Below are 19,904 nucleotides of genomic sequence, written 5' to 3'. Positions count from 1 at the left end.
CCAAGGCATTTGGAGGTTGGAGCTGAGCAATTCATCAACATTAAAAGTAAAATATTATTAATCACACATAAATTGCTCTGGAAGTTAGACTAGGGTGAAAATCATTTTTTTAATCCAGCAGTGACACCAAAAAACACACAAGGTGCTGAAAAACTGAAATGTTGTTCAGACACAACTGAGAGAACGTTTGTCACCCCCTAACAGTATGACACCCTGAGGGAGAGCCATAGGGCCCATATCAAAAACTGTTAAATGAGGTATGGGCCCCATCTAATCTTGGGGATGGAAAAACATGTGCAACAGAATAGAAAATATGTATTTTCTTTATTTGAAATTTAGAAATGTGAGTTTTAATTTTAGTAGCTCATGATACACTGTCACATATATAGCAGTGTAAGCGGTGCGAGTAGCTCATTTAACCAGTTTTGAATGTTGTGAAAGTAAACAAAACAAGAGAGAATTGCCTTTGGGCGCCACTGGAACTGAAGTAAAATGCACGTCTCAATCTTTAAATCCTGACAAATGAGGCCTTACTGTCTGTCTGTCCACATATTCATCTTTTGTTCTCCTGCAGAGTTTCCAAATGCCTGCGTTAGACCACCAGAGCATGTGGAATCACTTAAGACGTGTGTGTGTGTGTGTAGATCTGCGGGTGTGGCACACCAACCCCGGCTGCATGTTCGACTACGACCCAGCAGAGGACAACATCAAGTCCAGGATGATGTCAGGTGAGATTCACATCCAGAGAGGAAAACGTTTTAAACTGGTTCATCGATAAAAGACGGAGGTTTGGATTTAATAAACAAGACAAAAGAAAACTGGAATAATACTCAGTCTGGAAAGTATGAAATTGATTAGTATTGGTAATTTTCCATATATGCAAAAAGAAGAGTGTGAAAAAAATGTTACTTAGATTTTTTTTTATCCATGTTGCCTTTCCTCCCCCCTTATGTTTTTACTTTTTCCTTTCCTGTCTTTCTTGTATACTTCATGACTGAAGTTTTTTAAGACTGTTTTTTTTCCCTAACTTTTCATCTCCTAATAATAATAATATAAAAAAGAAAAGAGAAATCTCCCTTGCTAATTTATTTGTCTGATTTCCCAGTAATCCTTTTGTGCGTCCACTCGCGATGCGTTCGTGGAGTCAGGATTCCTGACCTTCGCCCGCTGTGCTCGTCCTCCTCCAGGTGCTGTACTCAGACAGCTTCCGCCGGCAGGTGCAGGGCAAGGCCGCCTTCGTTCTGGACACACCCGAGATGAGCCGGGTAATTCAAGAACAACCAGTAACGCAAGAACAACCAGTAACTCAAGAACAACCAACATTTCTAGAACAACAAGCAATTCTAGAACAACCAGCAATTCTAGAACAACCAGCAATTCTAGAACAACCAGTATTTCTAGAACAACCAACATTTCTAGAACAACCAGTAATTCTAGAACAACCAGCAATTCTAGAACAACCAGTAATTCTAGAACAACCAGTAATTCTAGAACAACCAGTAATTCTAGAACAACCAGTGATTCTAGAACAACCAGTAATTCTAGAACAACCAGTTAGAGCAAGGCACCAGTTTTACTGGACCAACCAGAGGAATTAGAAGATCCATGGTGGCACCCAGTATCTGAGTGTTCCCGTCTGGTTCATTGTCTTTAAAATGGTACCTACCCTCTTACCACGTTTTCTCGAAACTGATTGTGGTTTGTGGTTCTCCTCCTGTTCTGATTCACCCAGCCTTTCTCTGAGCAGAGCATTTTCATTCATTAAATCCATGTTCTGCCTAAAAAGGTTCTGGATGCCATGACAAGCTTTCTTATGTTGGCTATTCAGATGATCCACTTCAATCCACAAATCCTCCCTCTCTCCAGACTGTTGATCCATTCTCATCTGGGCCTTCTTCAGGTCTACCAGTAGCTCCTGGACTTTTCTCCTGAACGATTGTTAGACGACTTAAAAAAAAAACACACTGCATCTCTCGTTTCTGCGTATTTGCACTCTGTCCCATCAAGCTCTGCTCGTACCGACGCGAGCTGCGCACGGAGTGCATTGTTTCGACTTTCCAGTATGTCATGTTGTGCTTGCAGGTCTTGTCGCCTGCAAGCATTTGCGCGAGGCTTGGAGTGCTCGACCTTACATCGGAGACATTCAACGATCTGTTTCAGTTCAAGATTTTCCTTCTCCAGCCTCCTGCGCATCCCGTCCTCAAAAGTGTTTTCACGTAAAATGCTGGCAGGCTCATCACTCACAAGTTCTTTCTTCAGCCATTTTTTTTACTCGTGTTGCTGTAAAGTCAAGATTGTTGGTATGTGTAATCAAGTATTGTTCTTCTGACATTTAGAGCAATCTGATATGTAGAGCAAATGAGTTGGGATTATCGGGAAATGGAACACAGTCATCAGTGATGTCATAGAGCATGAGTGACATCACTGGTTCATCAAAGCCACTAGAAGTATGTTGTGTGTGGGTGTGTATTCTGTATTTTATGCATTGTGTTTTTGGGTTTGGGGTAAAGTTTAGATCCACAGTGTCAATTGAACTTTGGTTAGGGTTCTGCAGTAGAAATGAATGGAAGTCAATGGAAAGTCTCTGCAAAGACAGCGAGACAAATGTGTGTGTGTGTGTGTGTGTGTGTGTGTGTGTGTGTGTGTGTGTGTGTGTGTGTGTGGGCGTGTGTGTTTACTAGCATGGATGTTAATAGCCTACTTTAAATAAATTAAAAGTAAAATCTCAGTAATGGAACATAAAAAGGCCTGAAGCCTGTGTGTGCTTTACTTGATCTCCACACATGCTGCAGTACAGTTTCCAAGCCGTTTTTTATTTTATTTTATTTTTGCTTTTATTGCTTCCTCATTAATTAGTCACACATGGCATTAACAAAAACCTTATGGATAAACCAAACTATTAGGAGGGGAAAATAACGGGGCGAAGGAAGGGATTTGTGTTGGCTAATGCAGCACGTTTATCCCTTTTTTGTAATTTAATCGCTAAGGGCTCATGAGAACTTTTAGATGTTTTAAGCACAATACCAAATTACCATCATTAATAATCGACCTTGTGTGATTTCCTAATTAATGAATTTATGCATCTCTTTTTGTTTTATTGGCTGAAATAACACAATTTTAGTAAAAAAAACATAACCTTCCTACTGAACAACAGAGCTCTGTTAGATTTAGATGTCTGTGGCCAACAGTAAGACTCCAATAAACAGCACTGCCGTAAATCAGCATCATAAAACGCCTCAACACGGCGTGATTGATTGTGAGGGGCAGGATTCTCTGAATTGTCTCCAAGTGGGTTTAAATTGAGGGGAGTTTGTTTGTACAAGGCTGTTTGGGAATGGAGGGGACTGAAGGCTGGTACCCCCTGTGGAGAGCATAGGGCAACACAAGCATTTCTATGTAGAGGGCAATTAGAAAGGGGGCTGGAAACTAAATTTTAAAAAAAGAAAAGCGCTCTGTAATTTTAATGATTATTGTATGAATTAAACTGAATGCAACTGGCAGCATCTCAAAAGACGAAGCCAAGCCCTTCTCTGCGCAAATGCATAGGCAACAAATGGTGGGAGAATCTGCAGATGAAAACGACCTCATCCATAAGGAACACCCATTCTCCAACCGAGGGCAGTCAACACAGCCAGGGATGGACTCGGCTGAGGTCTGTGTGATCTCGCCTCGACTCGACTGATGTCTCAGTGTCTCAGCTGAGAACTGGGTTCTTAAAGGCACAGCGCAGCTTCAGATCAATCCCCCCTCCCCAAAAGAACCCACAGTCAAACCTCAAAGTTGATGATAATAGACAAAGAACAATGCACGAATGTGGAGAACAGTGACGGATGTGTTTCCATACTTATGTTTTCATTTATTTTACTTTCTCATGAAAATCAGTTTTCCTCTTTCACTTCTCAGGGTCATTATCAAGGCTTTGGGTACACCATACAGAATCGAGCATGTAAAAAAAAAAAAAAGAAAAAGTCAAAATGGCTTCAAATATTAGCCTAATATCACCATGAAATGTTAAAGAATCCAACCTTTAATCTGAGCTCACAGATGTTGGTGTGCAATAACAGTTGTTAAAAATGTTAAGAATTGTGTTGTAAGATTGTTACTGCTGGCAAAAAACTATTGGTTGCCCTAGTAAATTGAGAATAAGCAGTGCAGGTTTTATACATATTATTCTTTTCTTCATGTAATTGACATGTTTAGGAACTTCTAAACGGTACTCGCCGAATTGTTGCCTTGGGCTATAAACATGACGTGACGCAGAGGCCCGTTTCTTTTGGTCACTGGCCACAAAGCGAAACAAGGGCCCATATTTATCTTCCCACATCGCACGGTGAGGAGGATGGTTAGGGGGGTAAAAATAATTCTCCAGGGCTCTAGAGTCCTATCCTGGGGTCACCGTGTTTCCATAGCAATCACATGATGACATCTACGTGTCAACTAGTTTGAGAGTGATGCAACGTTTTGCCCTCACAAACTTAAAACATGTGGAGTTCAATAAGCTCCATATTGGGGGTGAACTATGTGAATCCCAGCAACTCACAGCTCGGTATTTGTGAATTCAGTTTTTGCTGCCCAACAAAAATAAGCTATTCTTGGAAAATCCAGCTATTAACAGAATTTTTTCATAGAGCAAATTTAAAATATTTCAAAGAAGATGCAGGCTGAGAAGTCATAGGCAATATTCTACTACTACTACCATTACTTGCAGATGAGTAGAGTAGCCAAAGATTGTACTACTTCAACATATTTGTACTCAAGTAAAAGGCAACATCCAAAAAGTTTGTGCAGCAAGAGTAAAAAGCACTTGGTAAAAAGGCGACTTGCCAAAACTATTACACAGTTTTGTTCATTACACAACAAATTTAAATAGAGAAGTAGGATCTTAAAGTTTGACTTTTTTTTATAAGAATAAATGTCAGTATGAGATTAAGAACCTGCAATAAAAGAATATTTTTAAAATGATTTTCTTTTACACCTTTACCAGGGGGTGCCAGCACGTTTGCCCGGCACAGTAAATGGTTGTCTGAGATTTTTATTTTATGACATATTGAATATTTTGTTCACATTCAGGTAAAAGCTGTTTTCAATATAACCCCCCCCCCCATTCTTACTTTTTACACACTGAGAAACGAGCAATTTTTATCACAATGTAGAGATCAGCTGTCACTTGACATCAACATGGCACTTTTAGGAGTGGTTAAGTTTGTAGTAGCAGAAAAATGTAGATCTAGATATTTTTATGAATGCTTATTTCTTCCATTTTTATAAATCACTTTGCGTAATGTGATAAATATTGCCACAACTTGAACCATTTTTTATGAGAAATAAACCGACTGGCTTAGTGGAATGATGTAAAGATTATTCTCTCCACAGGAGGGCAGTAGGGAGCAGCTTTATATATAGAGAGAGAGACAGAAATTGGTATGCAAAGGATGCCTCTACAGATTGGTTGCATTTTCATAAGCGAGACAAGCACAACTCTCACCAGGCAGCACATTTTCAGTGTTTATTTCTTTCAAGTCATCCACTTAATAAATAGAAACAATTCAAACACCAGACTGAAATGGGAGTGAAATAGCTTGAGTCTAGTAAACTGAAGTAAGACAGGCACTTAAAAGAAAAATAAAGATGAGTGTGCATTGTCTAGTAGGATTACAGTGAGTTGTTTGTTTGTGAGGATTTTTTTTTTTCAATAACACCGTAAGGTAGCTGCTTAGAATTATACTGAAGGTACAGATACAAGAAAAGAAAACTCAAATCTAAAAGCATTTAAAACAAATCTGCCAACTCACAACAACAAACGGGTCTGTAAATAAACAACAAACACAAACAAAGATCACCTGAAGAGTCATTGAGATATTTGCATGCAAATGAAGCGAGTGACTAATTTCAGTGTTTTTATGTTTTCTGTGAGGTTGAGGTGTGGGGTGACTCTCACCGTTTAGTCACGAGTTCAACGCTTTTTCACTTAAAAACGCAGCAAAGCACACAAAGCAAGGCGTACGAAAATGTAGTCTGAAGAAGAAGCTGATTCAGCCTCTGATTTGGTTCTCTATAAACCAAATAGAGAACCCACTAGAGGTGGGAGAAAGAACAAGTGGCAGCTTTACACATTAAGATGTACATAGCTATAAATGCAGACTAAACTTAAGAGACACTTGAAAACAAAGGTCAGTGGAAGATTTTCAAGCAAGAATACATTTGGCTGCAAACATTAACTTCTTACCGTTTTATTCAGTGTCACTTTGTTTAGTGTGTGAATGAACCGGGGAGTCTAGCATTAGTGGATTTAAAAACAACAACAAAAAGCAACTCTAAAGTTTAAAAACCCTTTTCAGACACTGAGGGGAAAAGCTTGTATTGTTCAAAGCTCCCTTATTTAGTTGGCACAAAGTAGTTTATTTAAAAAAAAAAATAAAAATCTCTGTGCCTACGTGTGTTAAAATAAAGCTCTGACGCTGAATTTCATTCAGAACAAGTCAAACGTGTAGCTTGGCTCGGACCCCATCAAGAGTCCGGGAGTTTGGGTGAGCGCTGGGTCGTCTTTGGCAGACGAGTGCGGGTCAGCGGTGTCGATGGAAGCGCTCCGATGAGGAGTTTGTGTTGCAGCTTGGTTTAGCAAACCAAAGCCTGGGTTCACGGTATGTCCTGTTTATCCGACGGGCGGAGGGGAGAAGGCTTTCAAGTCCAGCTCAGAGTCGGTCAGACCTCACTCACTGGCAGATCCGCGTCGTCAATGTCCAGATGTGTCTGAGGTGCCTGGGGCTCGAAGCTGCTCCGACGTCTCCACGGCGACTCCTCGGAGCTCGCCACGGTGATGCTGGCGGGCGGCTGGGAGGTCACTTTGCGAGGCGCGTCTCCTGCAGGGACAGGCGTGCTGGCGGGTGGCTGTGAACGGGGCGTGGCAGCAGGCTCATGAAGTGCTCGCTGTCCCATGCCAGGCTGCGGGCGTGCGCCGGAAGCGACAGCATCGCCCCGCTCTGGGTTGCATGATGGCACGGCAGGTACGGGCGCGCGAGGGACGGCGGCAGCCGCTGGGCTGCGGTAGAACGTGGGACGGTTGCCGTGTTCCTGCGGCGAGAAGAGGGAGGCGGGGGGAAGAGAGAGGGCGGCTGCCGTTAGTGACTAAAGCGCATCTCTGCTAAAGGTAGAGTAATTTTAAAGAGACTAGATGAAGCACCGGCAGGTGGAGTCTGAAGCAGCCAGAAGGTTGTAGAAGCTGAAGAGTGTGGAGTTAAGACTGGAGATAGTGGTGGTAGTATTGGTAGCAGGGAGAGAGGAGTGTCAGCGGGTTTGGGTTGCAAAAGGAAATTGAAAACAAAGAGCCTTTGGAAGAAGCAGTGGTTGGTTGTCGCTTAGTATTTCACAGCTTTTCATAGTCACTTTTCGGTCTCTGAAAGATAAACAGGAGCAGGAGAAGAAAGAAAAACACAGCAGAGGCGGTGAAAAGCAGAGAAGTAGTCACCACTGAGCAGCTGGTGGAGGGTTAGCAAGACAAACATGGCAGCATTACAGCTGCAGAGTGAGCTTCTGGGAACTCCTGGAGTTTCCAGAAGCTCAAAGAGAACTTCGTCTCGCACAACAGCGCGGTGGGACAATTTGTGCCTCTGCAAGCTTTACTGATCTGAAAAAGTTGTTGCAATTCCTGAGAGAGATGTGTAAAAAGATTTAAATTCATCTTTTATTGCAGTAGATTAATCACAAGTTGAGGGAAAATCCTCACGATGGAATTACATTTAAAAATCCCACATGAATAAATCGTTGCTTTTACTACAATATCCATTTGTCCAATTATTGGAAATCCAAACAATCGATTTAAAATAAAAGTTGTTCTTCTAGTAAGCAAACCAAGATTTTCGGTTTCCATGGCGCTTAAATTCGATGCAACATTTCTTTATGCCACCGTCTCACAGAGTAAGCAGGATGGTGGGGAGGGGAAAGCATCTTCAAAGCTCAAAGAAGTGAAGAATGCCATCTTAAGATTAAGTGCAGCAAACAGAGAGTGATGGCAGAAAAATACTTCTTCAGTTACATCCATCACAAAAACAGAACTTACTGGACATCAATTATGGTCAAATGAGACTAAAGAAGGGCTGGGCGATATGACTGAAAAACATCACAATAGTGTTTTTTTGTCAATCGATAGATAATTATTGATTAGTTTTTTTGCTTTAAATATCTGAAATACTGCCAAACAGGTGGCATGACCTTTCCTGTTTAATCCACAGTTTTCACTCCTTTGGAAAACTCTTAGATGAGCTATGGAGGAGAACGAGTAAAGAACTTGGGACTGTCCAGAGGTAAGGTCACAGAAACTCTCTGCAAAATGTTAGAAAAGTTGTATTGTCAAAACCAACAACTGGGTCACTGGTGATTTTGCTAAAACAATTACTTCTTAACCTAAGATCTTTCATCTATGGAATAAGGCTGGACTTTTGTGAACTTTTCACAGTGACGGTAGGTGGTTGCAGTAAAATGTGAGTTTATTTTAAATGTTTTTACACATCTTGAACAGGTGCTCCAGCAAATTTGCCCAGCACTATTTATCAGAAGAATCGTTATATTGAATCAAAATGTCCAAAAGCAACTTGAGCTCAATATTCAGGAGGATTTCAGGAAGATTCTCACTTTTAGAACAGCTGACACTTATTTGTAAGAATATTTGTAGAATTTTACAAATCTAAAATATTGTGACGCAACTCGACATTCGCAAACAACCCCGAGTGTGCGGTTCTGCACGCGCGGATTCAATGATTAAAGTTAGCGTACACGGGTTAAAACTCTACAGCGCGCACACACACAGGTACACAGAATCAACAAGTGAACACAGGTCTCGAAAGAAAGAACATACAGGCAGCGGACAGGAGGGAAGAGGAGAGACAAGCAGGATGTCACACATCTAAGACAGGTACACAGCTGCACCAGACTGCAGAGAGAACAAGGCACGGAGGGGAAGAGAAGGTGTGAATGACAGCAACAGTGACAAAGACAGAAACAGTATTTACAGCCGAGCTGCTGGGACAGTTGCTGTGCTCTAAGCTTGTGCAAGGTTCACATAAATATATGTACATCTATACATGCAGACATTTACACGTCAGCATAAAAAAGTGAAGACAATAAAAGAAGCCAAAAAAAAAGGTACATTTAAGTGAAGATTTCAGCTATCAGATGGATGAACTGTACAGCTTCAGAGTCCTCAATAATATTGCACAGTGCTAATAAAATTATCCTATAGGCCTGGATTTAACAGAGAGAGAGACATTTTTTTTCTCTTTGGTCTTTTTTAAAATCAGCCATTGGATCTCTTGTTTTTCTTATACAACGACTGCATGTCACTCACAAGTTACAAGTACACCATATGACATATTTATATTGGACAATCTTTTAAATAATGATACATTTCTATTCGCTGATTAATCTGACCACAGAGGATCCACAACTTATTGTAAAAAAGATAGGCAAAAGAGAAAACAAAAAACAGAGAAAGGAGGTAAATGAAAGAGCATCAAGAGAAGGGGGACATAGTGAAAGGGCTTGCTGAGTTATGGCAGCCATATTTAGGATGTGGTTGGTACTTATAGAGGTGTGAAAAAGTATTTGACTCCATATGGATTCCCTCTGGTTTGTTCTTTTTTGTCACACTTACATTTTCACATAAACAAATTCTAATTCCAGAGAAGGACAAATAGAACAAATGGATATGAAGAGAAATTTTCAAATGATTTCAAACGCGATCCAAACCAGCCTGGCCTGACATGGAAAAAGTATTTTCCTCCCAAACCTAATTATGGGTGGCAACAAGTATTTGCAACGCTGTGGGGAAAAATTTGGGCCACTCTTGTTTGCAGAATTGCTTCAATTCGCCCACATTAAATGAAATGCCTCTTTAAGGTTATGGCATTTAAATGCTAACCACTCTTTTGTTTTGTCTTTTTCTTCTAGTAGCCATTTAGAGGTGGACCTGCTTTGACCAATGTCCTCACCACTCCTGGGAAAGTTCACCACTGGTTTATGTTTTCCCCTTCCGCTGTGATTCAGCCTTAAAAATGTCCGTCACTGCCCGTGTTTCTCGTCTGCTCTTGAATTTTTCATTATGTCAGGCCAAAATGCGTTGCTTTTTGAGATCTTCCGCTTCATGAAGTTAGAAAGTGATTTTCTAAAGGTCTGGTAATAATCATGTTTGGTTGTGAAATTGAGTCAGAAAAGTGTGACTAATCACAGTTAGTTTATGAGGTTCATTCTGAAGAGGCACAATTACATTTTTATTTATTTATTCTTTTACACAGGCCTAAGTTGGTTTGGACAGCTTTTTCCCTTAAAAGAACATTTTATGTATTTATTTATTCGGGTTATTTTTGTCTGACATTAAAATTTGCTTTGTGAACTGATGAATTTAAATGTGACCAAAAAAAAAAAAAGATATTTCTAGAGGGAGCAAATATCCTTTCACAGCAGCATACAAATTAAAAAAGAAAAAAAGAGCACTAGATATGCATTTAGACCTTAGCTGCTCTTATGGTAGCCATTTTCACACATTCAATGCCATCCTAAAAAAAAAACATTCTCAAAATATGCTTTAAAGTTGTGCACAACATTAACGGTGGACTCTTCGGTTATAAAATATCCATTTATGCAGACATAGCTGCAAATTTTCCAAAGATGAGATCTGCAATTTCATGTTTTTTTTTTTGTTGTTTTTTGTTTTATTCATCCGTTACTCCTATGAATTCATTCCACAAACAAGTTGGCCGATTTTAAATTATTGTCAAAACAAAAATTCAAGGAAAAGGTCGACTTAAGTTTTAAAACTCAACATCGGCACTAATAGTAGAAAAAACTTTTAACTGTCAACCATGAATATCATGAGGGACGATGCATGCTTTCAGAAAAAAATAAATATTTTTATAACATAGGCCTTTTGGCTCCTTTGTGCTCTTGCCAGATTCTTCTCCCTGTTCCCTTTTACATCTTAGGCAATGCGTAACCAAAAATCACCCACTGCAGATTTTATAGAAGAAAAAGCTTAACCTGCAGTTGAACATGTCTCATGTTCAATGTGTGAAAAGAGCAAATATCTAACAACCAAAGCGCCAGCCAGCGAGAGGGGGAAGGAAATAATAATAAATAAAAAAAGGTACTGGAAAGGTGAACTTATAGTTTGCAAGGGGGATTTAGACGAGCTGACATACGTGCCGCTGCACTCCCCGATTCGAGATGTATACCTCTGTATACAGGGGTTCGACAGCCGTCTGGCCTGCCGCATCTGCAACAACACAGTGCACAGCAGGATTAGAGCAGACGGGCTGGGGGTCCCGATGCGACAGGATGGAGAGAAACAGAGAGAGAGAGAGTGTGACAAAGAAAGAAGAGGACAGTAAGAAAAAAAGAACAACAGCTAAAGAAAAAACAGAGATGTGGAGCACAGAATGAATCCAGTGTAACCAGGAAGTACCAATGGAGGTACACAGAGGTGTTGATTATTTCTCTGGCACCTTTCAGCTTTAGCTGCTTTTTTGGGACTATAGTAAAAGAATGTCATTTTAAGAACAAATAGTTCTATGTGGTTGTATTCAGCTGAGGATCCATAATACATATCTTTAGTGACATGCATCATCTGCTGACTGTTTAATAGATGTCACATTTTAAGAGGACACTTCAGTAAAATAATATGGATATGGTTTGTGATTGGTGATGAGGGGGTGATAAAGAAAAATGGATTTACAAGTCTCTAGGAGCACACCGCAAAATTACATCATTAAACACAATCGTTTTTTTGGCTTTTTTTCCCTTTTTTTGTTTAAACTAAGTGCGTTGCAAAACTGTTCATACTCCTGGAAATTTTTCCTGTTTACAACCACAAATTCTGTTGTAGTTTATTGGTGTTTAATGGAACAGAATAACATGAAGTAGAACATGGAGGAGAAGGAAATCCTTGTTTTTTTGTTGTTGTTGTCACCAGACAACTGTGGAAATCATATGCATTTGTACCTTTCTCCAAATCTTTTCAGCTGGAGCTCTTCAGTTACTAACCTGCTGATACTTTTCATATTTTTATTTGCTAAATCAAAATCAGATCATGCATGCTTTTCCTTTCGCTTCACAGTGATTCTTTGTGATCCCATAAACTCCCAACAAAAAAATACAACACAAATTGTGGTTGTAACATGACATAACCTTTAACCTGTTTCATATTCTAACTAGTTCTTCAAGGCACAATTTGAAGGCAGGGTGCATGTTTCCACACCAGAACTTACTTTGAGCTCACCTGCTTTTAGATTCTAAAACTGCTGCCTCATACGGCATAAATGAAGTTTATCAAGAAAAAACAGGTTAGTTGTGTTTCGGCTTCAGTGAAATTAACAGTTCATGCTCAAGAACATCCACTAAAAACAACACACATTAGTGTTCCTTATGAGCCGATTGTTCCTACCACTAGATGTCAGCGTAATTCTCGACTTCTGCTTGTGTCCATGTGTCACAGTGAACGGTACTTACTGTGGCAGCCGACCTCCCAGGTCCCCGCTGAGCTACTATGGCCCCTGAGATGGCCTTTATCCAACTGTGCATCTCCACTGGGCTGTCCGCCTAGTGGAGACAAAATAAATTAATTAATTAATGAAAGTGTTAGATGGAGAAATCCTATGGATTGGATGTAGAATCCGTAGTTGGTAAAAGTGACAAAATTCAATATTCTAACAGACTGATCTGAGACGGCAGCTAAGCTAATTTTATAATCACAGAAAACACACCTGGATATAAAACGTCCTCGATGTGGTGACGACTTCAAAGAGATTATCTCTCATCATGATGTCACTAGAAGAAAGCCAGAAACAAGTGAAATCAAATTCGACATCTGGAGCCGATACGAATCTGTCTTTATCAAACACAAAGACGTTTATTGTACACAGCGGGAAAATGTCGGGGCATGTTGAATACCTCTGTTTGCACTCCTGGACCTTGTGAACCTCCTTTAGTGGGATCATCCTCAGAGGCTCTTTCTCCTAAAGACAACAAAAAACACCCACAACAGAGGACGAATATTATTATTTGGAGGTATTTTAATAGCATAATTACTAAAATCAATCCAAGATGGTTTCTGTCTGACAAGAAAAATGGCAAACTTTCCTCAAAGCTTGTAATTTTCTTGATTGTTAAGAGTGTCCTTGAGGATGTTGATAGCCAAATACACAGATAAACGTGTCAAATAGGGGCTGACGCTGACAAGGACAGGGTACAGGATGTGCAGGTTGTCTTGAGGACAGCTGGCGTATGTGTGTGTGTGTGGGGGGAGGGGGTGAGTTTGTGTGAGTAAAACTGGCTGGAGCTAGCAAGACATGACAGGACATGTGAAGGCAGTGAATTCCTCAAACTGCGAATAAAACAAGCTGAAACTTGGGACTGAGAGTGATGTTACTCCGCCCATCACTGGGAGGTGAAGCAACTCCACACTAAACATTTTTGGTAAAAAAAAATACAAAAATCTTCATTTTAACTTGGAAGTTAATTACCAAATCTGACTTGAAGTAGCTCATAGCGTTTTCCTCAAGGAGGAAGTAGCGACGCTTCCAGTTCCTCATCTGGGAAGAAAACAGGTCGAGTTTGTTAGCATTATTTCCAGGAAAATTAAAAGAGAAACGTGTCAATTTGCAGCTTCAGTTGGAACAAAATTTTCTGTATAAATGAAATACAAAGCAACATACTTATTATAAAGTTTGCATCTTACATGAGTGATTCCTTGAGAAAGTAGATCCTTAACTTAAATATCTCTAAAAAGCCACATGTCCAAATCAAATCGCAACTTTTCTGTTCTTTGTTAAACCTTCTTCTTATTTGCTTGAATACTCATTCTGTCTTTCGGCTTAAATGTAGGAATGAACAGTCGACGTGGCAACATGTTTTAGAAAATTGTTTCTTCTAACAAAGCTTCCTATAAATCAGGTTGAAAACTGTTGGATTCTGGTCAGCAGCTCATTGCTTTAGGCTTGCCTCAAAGATAAGAGACAAGCCCGCTAAACCACAGCAGTTTTAGAGACTTTACAGTCTTTCACATTCAAGGTGTTTATCACAAACTAATTTCTCACTTGAGAATAATTTGTAGGATTAATAACACATAAATGACACTTTTTAACAATGCCCAATCAACTTTTGATGCCAGCCTCTCCCTCTAATATATTAGTGTTTCATTTTTACTCGAAACTTGGAAAAGAGACATTTCCAAAATATGTAAAATAAGGACCTAAAGGATTTTTCTGAAAGCCAACATGGAATCAAATAAAAAGCCGTCTAAAGGCCTCACCACGGCTCCTTGCTTCACACAGTAGCCTGACTTGATGACACTCTGTTCCTGAGCCGGCCTGCCCAGGAAGTACGGCAGCTGACCGTGGGAGCGCTGCAGCGCCTCACGCTCCGATCTGTTCGCACCGTCACTGCCTTCATGCTGGAAGAAAAAAAACATTTTATTGACTGTTAAGTTTAAACTTTGCAACACAAACACAATTGTTATTAGGTTAAATTTGGAAACTGATAAAGTCCTTCACCAAAATATGTGCATACTTAATGCGATATAAAATATTGAACGTACACTAAATAACTGCATTTTTGTTTTACGTTTTAAATGAGCATAGAAAACACAATTATTATTCAAGGGTCTGAAAATCCAAACTGTTCTCTGCAAACAATGTGTTCTTTATTTGAAATTATTTATTTACCATTTACCAAAACATTTTTTCTATTAATTAAAGGTTAGACAAGGTCATGCATTTATTTACACCTTAAACAAGAGTCCCTTGCACAAACTGGTGAAACAAAACTAATTATTTTATTTTTCAGCAATATACACCAGTTATTTTTTGATGCGATTTTATATTGTTGTATTCCTGCAAAGCACCTTTGAACAAAACGTACAATTATTATTTATCTAAGCAGTTACTTTAAAAAGAGGTTTAACAAATTCATTTTCTTTTTGAAAATGTTCTGGAAAATGAAAAAAGAATGTTTAGATTATTATATGAACTGATTGTAATCAAACGTTTTCCAGGCTTCTCACTGGAGTTTGGGAAAAAAAACAGCTTACCAGTTGGGTAAGCCAGTTTGAGTCAGAAAACTTCATGTTCACTGAGTAAGAGCGCTTGGCAGAGAAAAGAAAAGAAAAGAAAGGAGAAGAAAAGAAAAGAAAAGGGAAGGAAAGAAGTGTTTTGGAAGCAGAGCCCCTCCAAAAAAAAACATAACATGAATTTCAGAATCAGCCAAATTAGGATCGGTCTTTTAAGAGATGCTTTCATGGCCACCAGTCTTTTGATTGCAACACTTTCATTATCAATGCAGAAGATTCGGGAAACATTTGATGTGTGTTTTGGCCAAACTTAAATATCTAAAAACATATACAGTGAACCCTCGTTTTTTGCGGGGCTTGTGTTCCGAAAAGAACCCGTGGTAGGCAAAATCCGTGAAGTAGTTATCTTTATTTTTTACAATTATTATACAGCATAATTAAATACTCTACATTGAAACCAAAGAACAAAACCTGTTTTCAGGCCCAAGCACTTTTTAAACAAATATAACGCTTTCTTACAAATAACTACAGTAAAATAATCATTTTAATCATCAATACGAAGTACAGTAGGACAAATTGTGACTCGCGTATTTCACTGATCCTCTGACTGTGACGCTGCAGCCTGACTCTGCTCTCTAGTGTCTTTTTCTTCTGAAGCCTGTGGTGCAGGTGTGATTTTTTCGAAAGAAGAACATAGTTATCGGTAGTGGTTGTCACTTTTTTTCTTCTGGGCAAAAACATTTACCAAAATTTGCTGCATTACGTATATTTAAATACCGTAACGTTATTGGCACACAGGTAGAGAAGAAGCGCGGAGACTGTTTAGCCAATCAGGACGCAGAACACAATGCACTGTGAAAAAAAACTGCACAAACAAATCCGCGAAGCATCGAGGCCGTGGAAGGTGAACCGCGTTATAGCGAGGGTTCACTGTATTATAATTGTTATTCTCATGTTTACTCTGAAACTCTGAATAGTTTCCCCTTTGAGCGTGTGTGACAGGTTGTTTGGTGGAGCTGATGTTCACCTGGGTTTGGGTTATGATGGGAACTCCACCGATTATGTCCGTCCTGTAGGAAACTTGCTTCTTGGGCCCGACGACGTCTGGCAAAACTTTCTGGTTTTCTGAATTCTGGTGGCTTTCTGATGACTTTGGCACCTTAAGAAAAAAACATAAAAGTTGCAGATACAGTCGATTTGTAGCGATTAGTTGCAGGTTAAACTCTACTACATTTCTCAATACTTTAGGTAGAGAAAACATCAATTTGCATATGCAAAATCTGCCTGTAGTGTGACATATTTTATATCCATTTCCTCTTTGTCAGGATAGCATTTTATGCAGAACAATGGAAGCAGTCCTTTATCCCAGACCTCAGGAAAACAATACAGCATCCTGTTAGTCATGTTTTGACTCACTTCTAATTCCTTGACAGTTTCTTAATCAGTTCAGCGAAGGGAAAAAAAAAGATAAAATATGAGCCAGAAAAGACAGATTTATATTGTCAAAACAAAGATAATTAAGAAGAAAAGGAAAAGCTGTATGTTTTGTGTGCTTGTGTGACTCACGGTGATCTTGGTGGCTTTATTGAGAGCGATGACCCAGTCTACAAGGTCCTGCTGATCATTGGCCTGAAGGAAGAACTTCCTCATCCCAGCATTGATGACTAACAGATCATAAAACAGGAGTGGGAACAATAGGAAGGGTGAAATTAACTTTGGTTCCAACGCCTCCATCACAGAGTACATTACTACTCCTACAACATCACCGTCTGAGACACTTTGTGAAACATCTAATGGAAATATAAACTAAAAAGGCAAAGACGAAGTGTTAATCCAAAACTTTGCCATTCTTGCACAATAATGAGTGTCAGAACGGAGCAACTGCCCCCGGTGACTGTGGTGATGAAATCAAACTGAACTGAGGGAGTTTCCCACACAGTCAACAAGATTTCCTTGTAAAAAAAACCCAAAATGATTCAAGACCCAACAACTAAGTAGCATCATATGTTCAGAGTCAGACTCAAATGAAAAAGAAAGACAAACTTTTACATGTTTTGCATTTTTGAAAGTTGTGAGTCAGAAGCTGACTGCATGAATTCCTTTCCCTTTCCCATGGATCGTTAAGTTGCGCTATTCAAAGCTTCCTCGTATCTTCTGCTTCCTTTCCACGTCACTGTGATAAATTAGGTTACAGCGGCGCTGATTTACCTGTCAACTAACAGCAGTAAAAGGCACAAAGCAAACTCTGTGACACAATTGAGATCATTCATTTTGAGCTCCAACTCAGAGCGGAATGACACTTCTCTCTAAATAAATCTGTCTGCTCTCTGGTTAATAAAATCATAGTGTTAACCTTTCTCAAATATGTTAACCTCGTCTTTGAGGCACACCAAGTGTTGAGTAAGTGTTTTGGTCTTTAAAGTAGAGCACCCGGATGACAAATCTAGGTGTAACCGTCAGGCGACGGATCTGACTCAGTTGTAAAACTATGCACACTGGTGGGAAAACCTGTTAACCTTCAACTCTCATACAAATACTTCAAACCGATCCATGAGGCAATCGGCTTCGAAGATCTCTGATCTCAGTTTTCTAACAATACAACATACTGTTTGAGCACCGGCTAACTTTTCTGAACACCACTGAGTGCCTGGAGGAGCGGGGGAAGCAGGGCTCGTGGTTATCAACATGTGCTGCACAAATGGCCTTTCAAAAATAACTTCATCCAATCTCCAAAGCAAGTCCCAATTAGGATGCTGGCATCCGGCAGAAACCTCAACAAGGCATGTGGCGCGCACGCAGCCGGACAATGTGCACTCACACGGCAACATCAACACGGTCGGCCATTCGTCACACTAATACTTCCTGTGATTGAGTCGGATGGAAATGAAGGAGAGGGACAAGTCAACAATAACAGAAAGGGAAGGTTTTTTCCTAAAGAACCTGATCTGAGGTAACTGAAATATTTACGCAACACGATCATGTTGTCCTCAAAGGTGTGTGAAGTTAAGTAAAGATCTTTGCCGATTTTGGCCGATATAAATTTTATTTGTCTATAATGTTTTTCAATATAGCAGGAGAGTTGCTGAGCTGGCACCAGTGGTGTGACTATTGTAAACTGTGAACTTGCAGACATGACCTGGTGGGCGGGTCTTTCAGTCTAACCTCTCTCACAGCAGAGCAACAGAGCTTTGCTGTCCTCTATTGCAAAAATCTGATTATTAGACTTCCGGTTTGCCATGCGGGCAGGGTAGACGTAGCAACGGACTGCTCCGGAAAAATCCAGACTTTTAACTAAATTCACCCCACAGAAAACAAATTCTACGCCACCTATCAATACAAAAAACATCTTGGCAAGTATTTTTAATTATTTACGCACTAGAGATGGCCTGTAAGAGCGCGAAAGGAAGTAAGAAGGAGGACGCTAGCTTAACGCTAGATGCTATCACCGCACTTTTTCAGCAGCATGGTGAGGATCTGAAATCTGAGTTCAGGTCTTCTGTCAACATGCTGAGCTCCAAGCTGGACCAGGTGCGGCAGGCCCTGGAGGAACAGGCAGAGCGTATCTCCTCCTTGGAGCTCGCAACAGAGGATCTGGGCCAGCGAGTGGCCAGCCTCGAAGACTCATGTGCTGCTCTCCGTGAAGACAACGCTAAGCTAAAAGATAAAGTGATTGACCTGGAGAGCCGCAGCAGGCGGCAGAATATTCGCATCCTCGGTCTGCCCGAAGACACTGAAAGTGGGCGCCCTACTCAGTTTTTCTCCAACCTTCTCTGTGAGCTATTTGGAAAAGAGGTGCTCCCATCTCCACCAGAGCTCGATAGAGCGCACCGTTCTCTGGCAGCCAAACGGCCCGCAGGACGTCCTCCCCGCCCGGTGATCCTTCGCCTGCATCGATACCTGACCAAAGATCTAATCATTCGAGAAGCCAGGAAGAGAGGGAAGCTCGACTACAAAGGTGCGTCTCTTCGTATTGTGGAGGACTACAGCCCAGACGTCCTGGCCCAGCGCGCAGAGTATAAGGACACCATGGCGGAGCTCTACAAGCGGGGCTTGAAGCCGGCTCTTCTCTTCCCAGCCCGTCTTCGCATTACGCAACCCAGCGGTGCCAGAAAATTTCTAGGTTCTGTGGAAGAGGCTCAACAGTTCATCAAGAAGAGGCTTCCAAAACCACAGGAGGACCAATGAAGGAGCAACGTTTTGCCGAGGGCTTTTTTCAGAAACACAGACAGGCTGCTTTTCCTCAGGGCGCAGTAGGTACTGTAAATATAGACTTATGTCATATTTCCCTATTTCCAATAGACTTTTTCTGGCCATCCTTTTGGTTGGTATTGGACTTAATGAATGGAAGGGTAGCTCTGTCATTCTATTTCTTGTGGTTGCCTCAATTTTTATTGTAATACTACTTTCCTACCTATGGTGTTTATGACAGCCAGTAAACTATATCTCAAAATCAATATCAATGTGGGGGGTCTATATCTACTTCATACCCACTAGGGGCAGTGGTTAGTTTGCTATAGATAGTTCTGGGTTTTTTTATTCCGAGGTTGTTGGTTACTGGAAGATTGGATCTCTGAGAATGTTCATTTTGAAGAGCTTGCTGCCACATTGTTGTTTTTTTGTTTGGCAGCTGTTTATGTTTGGGGGGGGGGGGGGGGTTTGGGGGAAGGCTAAGGTCACGGCCAGGGGTCCCGCAGGGTACTGTAACTTTTCTTCACCTCTTTTGTTTCAATCTCTGCCTACCACACTGCTATCGTACTTATCAAAGTAGGATAACACGCACACTCTGAAATCGTATGAGTCAGCATTTAAATTTTTTAAGTTGGAATGTCAAAGGCTTAAACCACCCAGTGAA

General features: G+C 40.5%; 1 protein-coding gene across 11 annotated transcripts in view; it reads right to left on the bottom strand.

Annotated features, from left to right (window-relative positions):
• Nucleotides 1-5,488: 5,488 nt before the first annotated feature.
• Nucleotides 5,489-19,904, bottom strand: part of LOC114137438 (pleckstrin homology domain-containing family A member 1-like) — a 28,348-nt gene continuing 13,932 nt past the window's right edge. For 2 of the 11 annotated variants that reach the window (XM_028006003.1, XM_028006005.1), the window contains 10 exons: nucleotides 16,619-16,716; nucleotides 16,080-16,211; nucleotides 14,297-14,437; nucleotides 13,509-13,577; nucleotides 12,937-13,001; nucleotides 12,750-12,813; nucleotides 12,496-12,585; nucleotides 11,190-11,263; nucleotides 8,852-8,926; nucleotides 5,489-7,071 (listed from right to left, as the gene is read on the bottom strand). In XM_028006003.1, coding sequence (XP_027861804.1) covers nucleotides 6,840-7,071; nucleotides 8,852-8,926; nucleotides 11,190-11,263; nucleotides 12,496-12,585; nucleotides 12,750-12,813; nucleotides 12,937-13,001; nucleotides 13,509-13,577; nucleotides 14,297-14,437; nucleotides 16,080-16,211; nucleotides 16,619-16,716 — 1,040 coding nt within the window. In that variant the 3' untranslated portion in view covers nucleotides 5,489-6,839. Of the gene's footprint in view, nucleotides 7,072-7,180; nucleotides 7,394-8,851; nucleotides 8,927-11,189; nucleotides 11,264-12,495; nucleotides 12,586-12,749; nucleotides 12,814-12,936; nucleotides 13,002-13,508; nucleotides 13,578-14,296; nucleotides 14,438-16,079; nucleotides 16,212-16,618; nucleotides 16,717-19,904 lie in introns of those variants that run through there. The other 9 variants (XR_003593989.1, XR_003593990.1, XM_028006006.1 and 6 more) reach the window with 9 other exon arrangements.

The sequence above is a fragment of the Xiphophorus couchianus genome, chromosome 22 (assembly GCF_001444195.1).
Source record: "Xiphophorus couchianus chromosome 22, X_couchianus-1.0, whole genome shotgun sequence".
Taxonomy (NCBI): domain Eukaryota; kingdom Metazoa; phylum Chordata; class Actinopteri; order Cyprinodontiformes; family Poeciliidae; genus Xiphophorus; species Xiphophorus couchianus.
The sequence above is the reverse complement of the archived record's forward strand: the minus strand, read 5'-3'. Positions and strand labels throughout refer to the sequence as shown.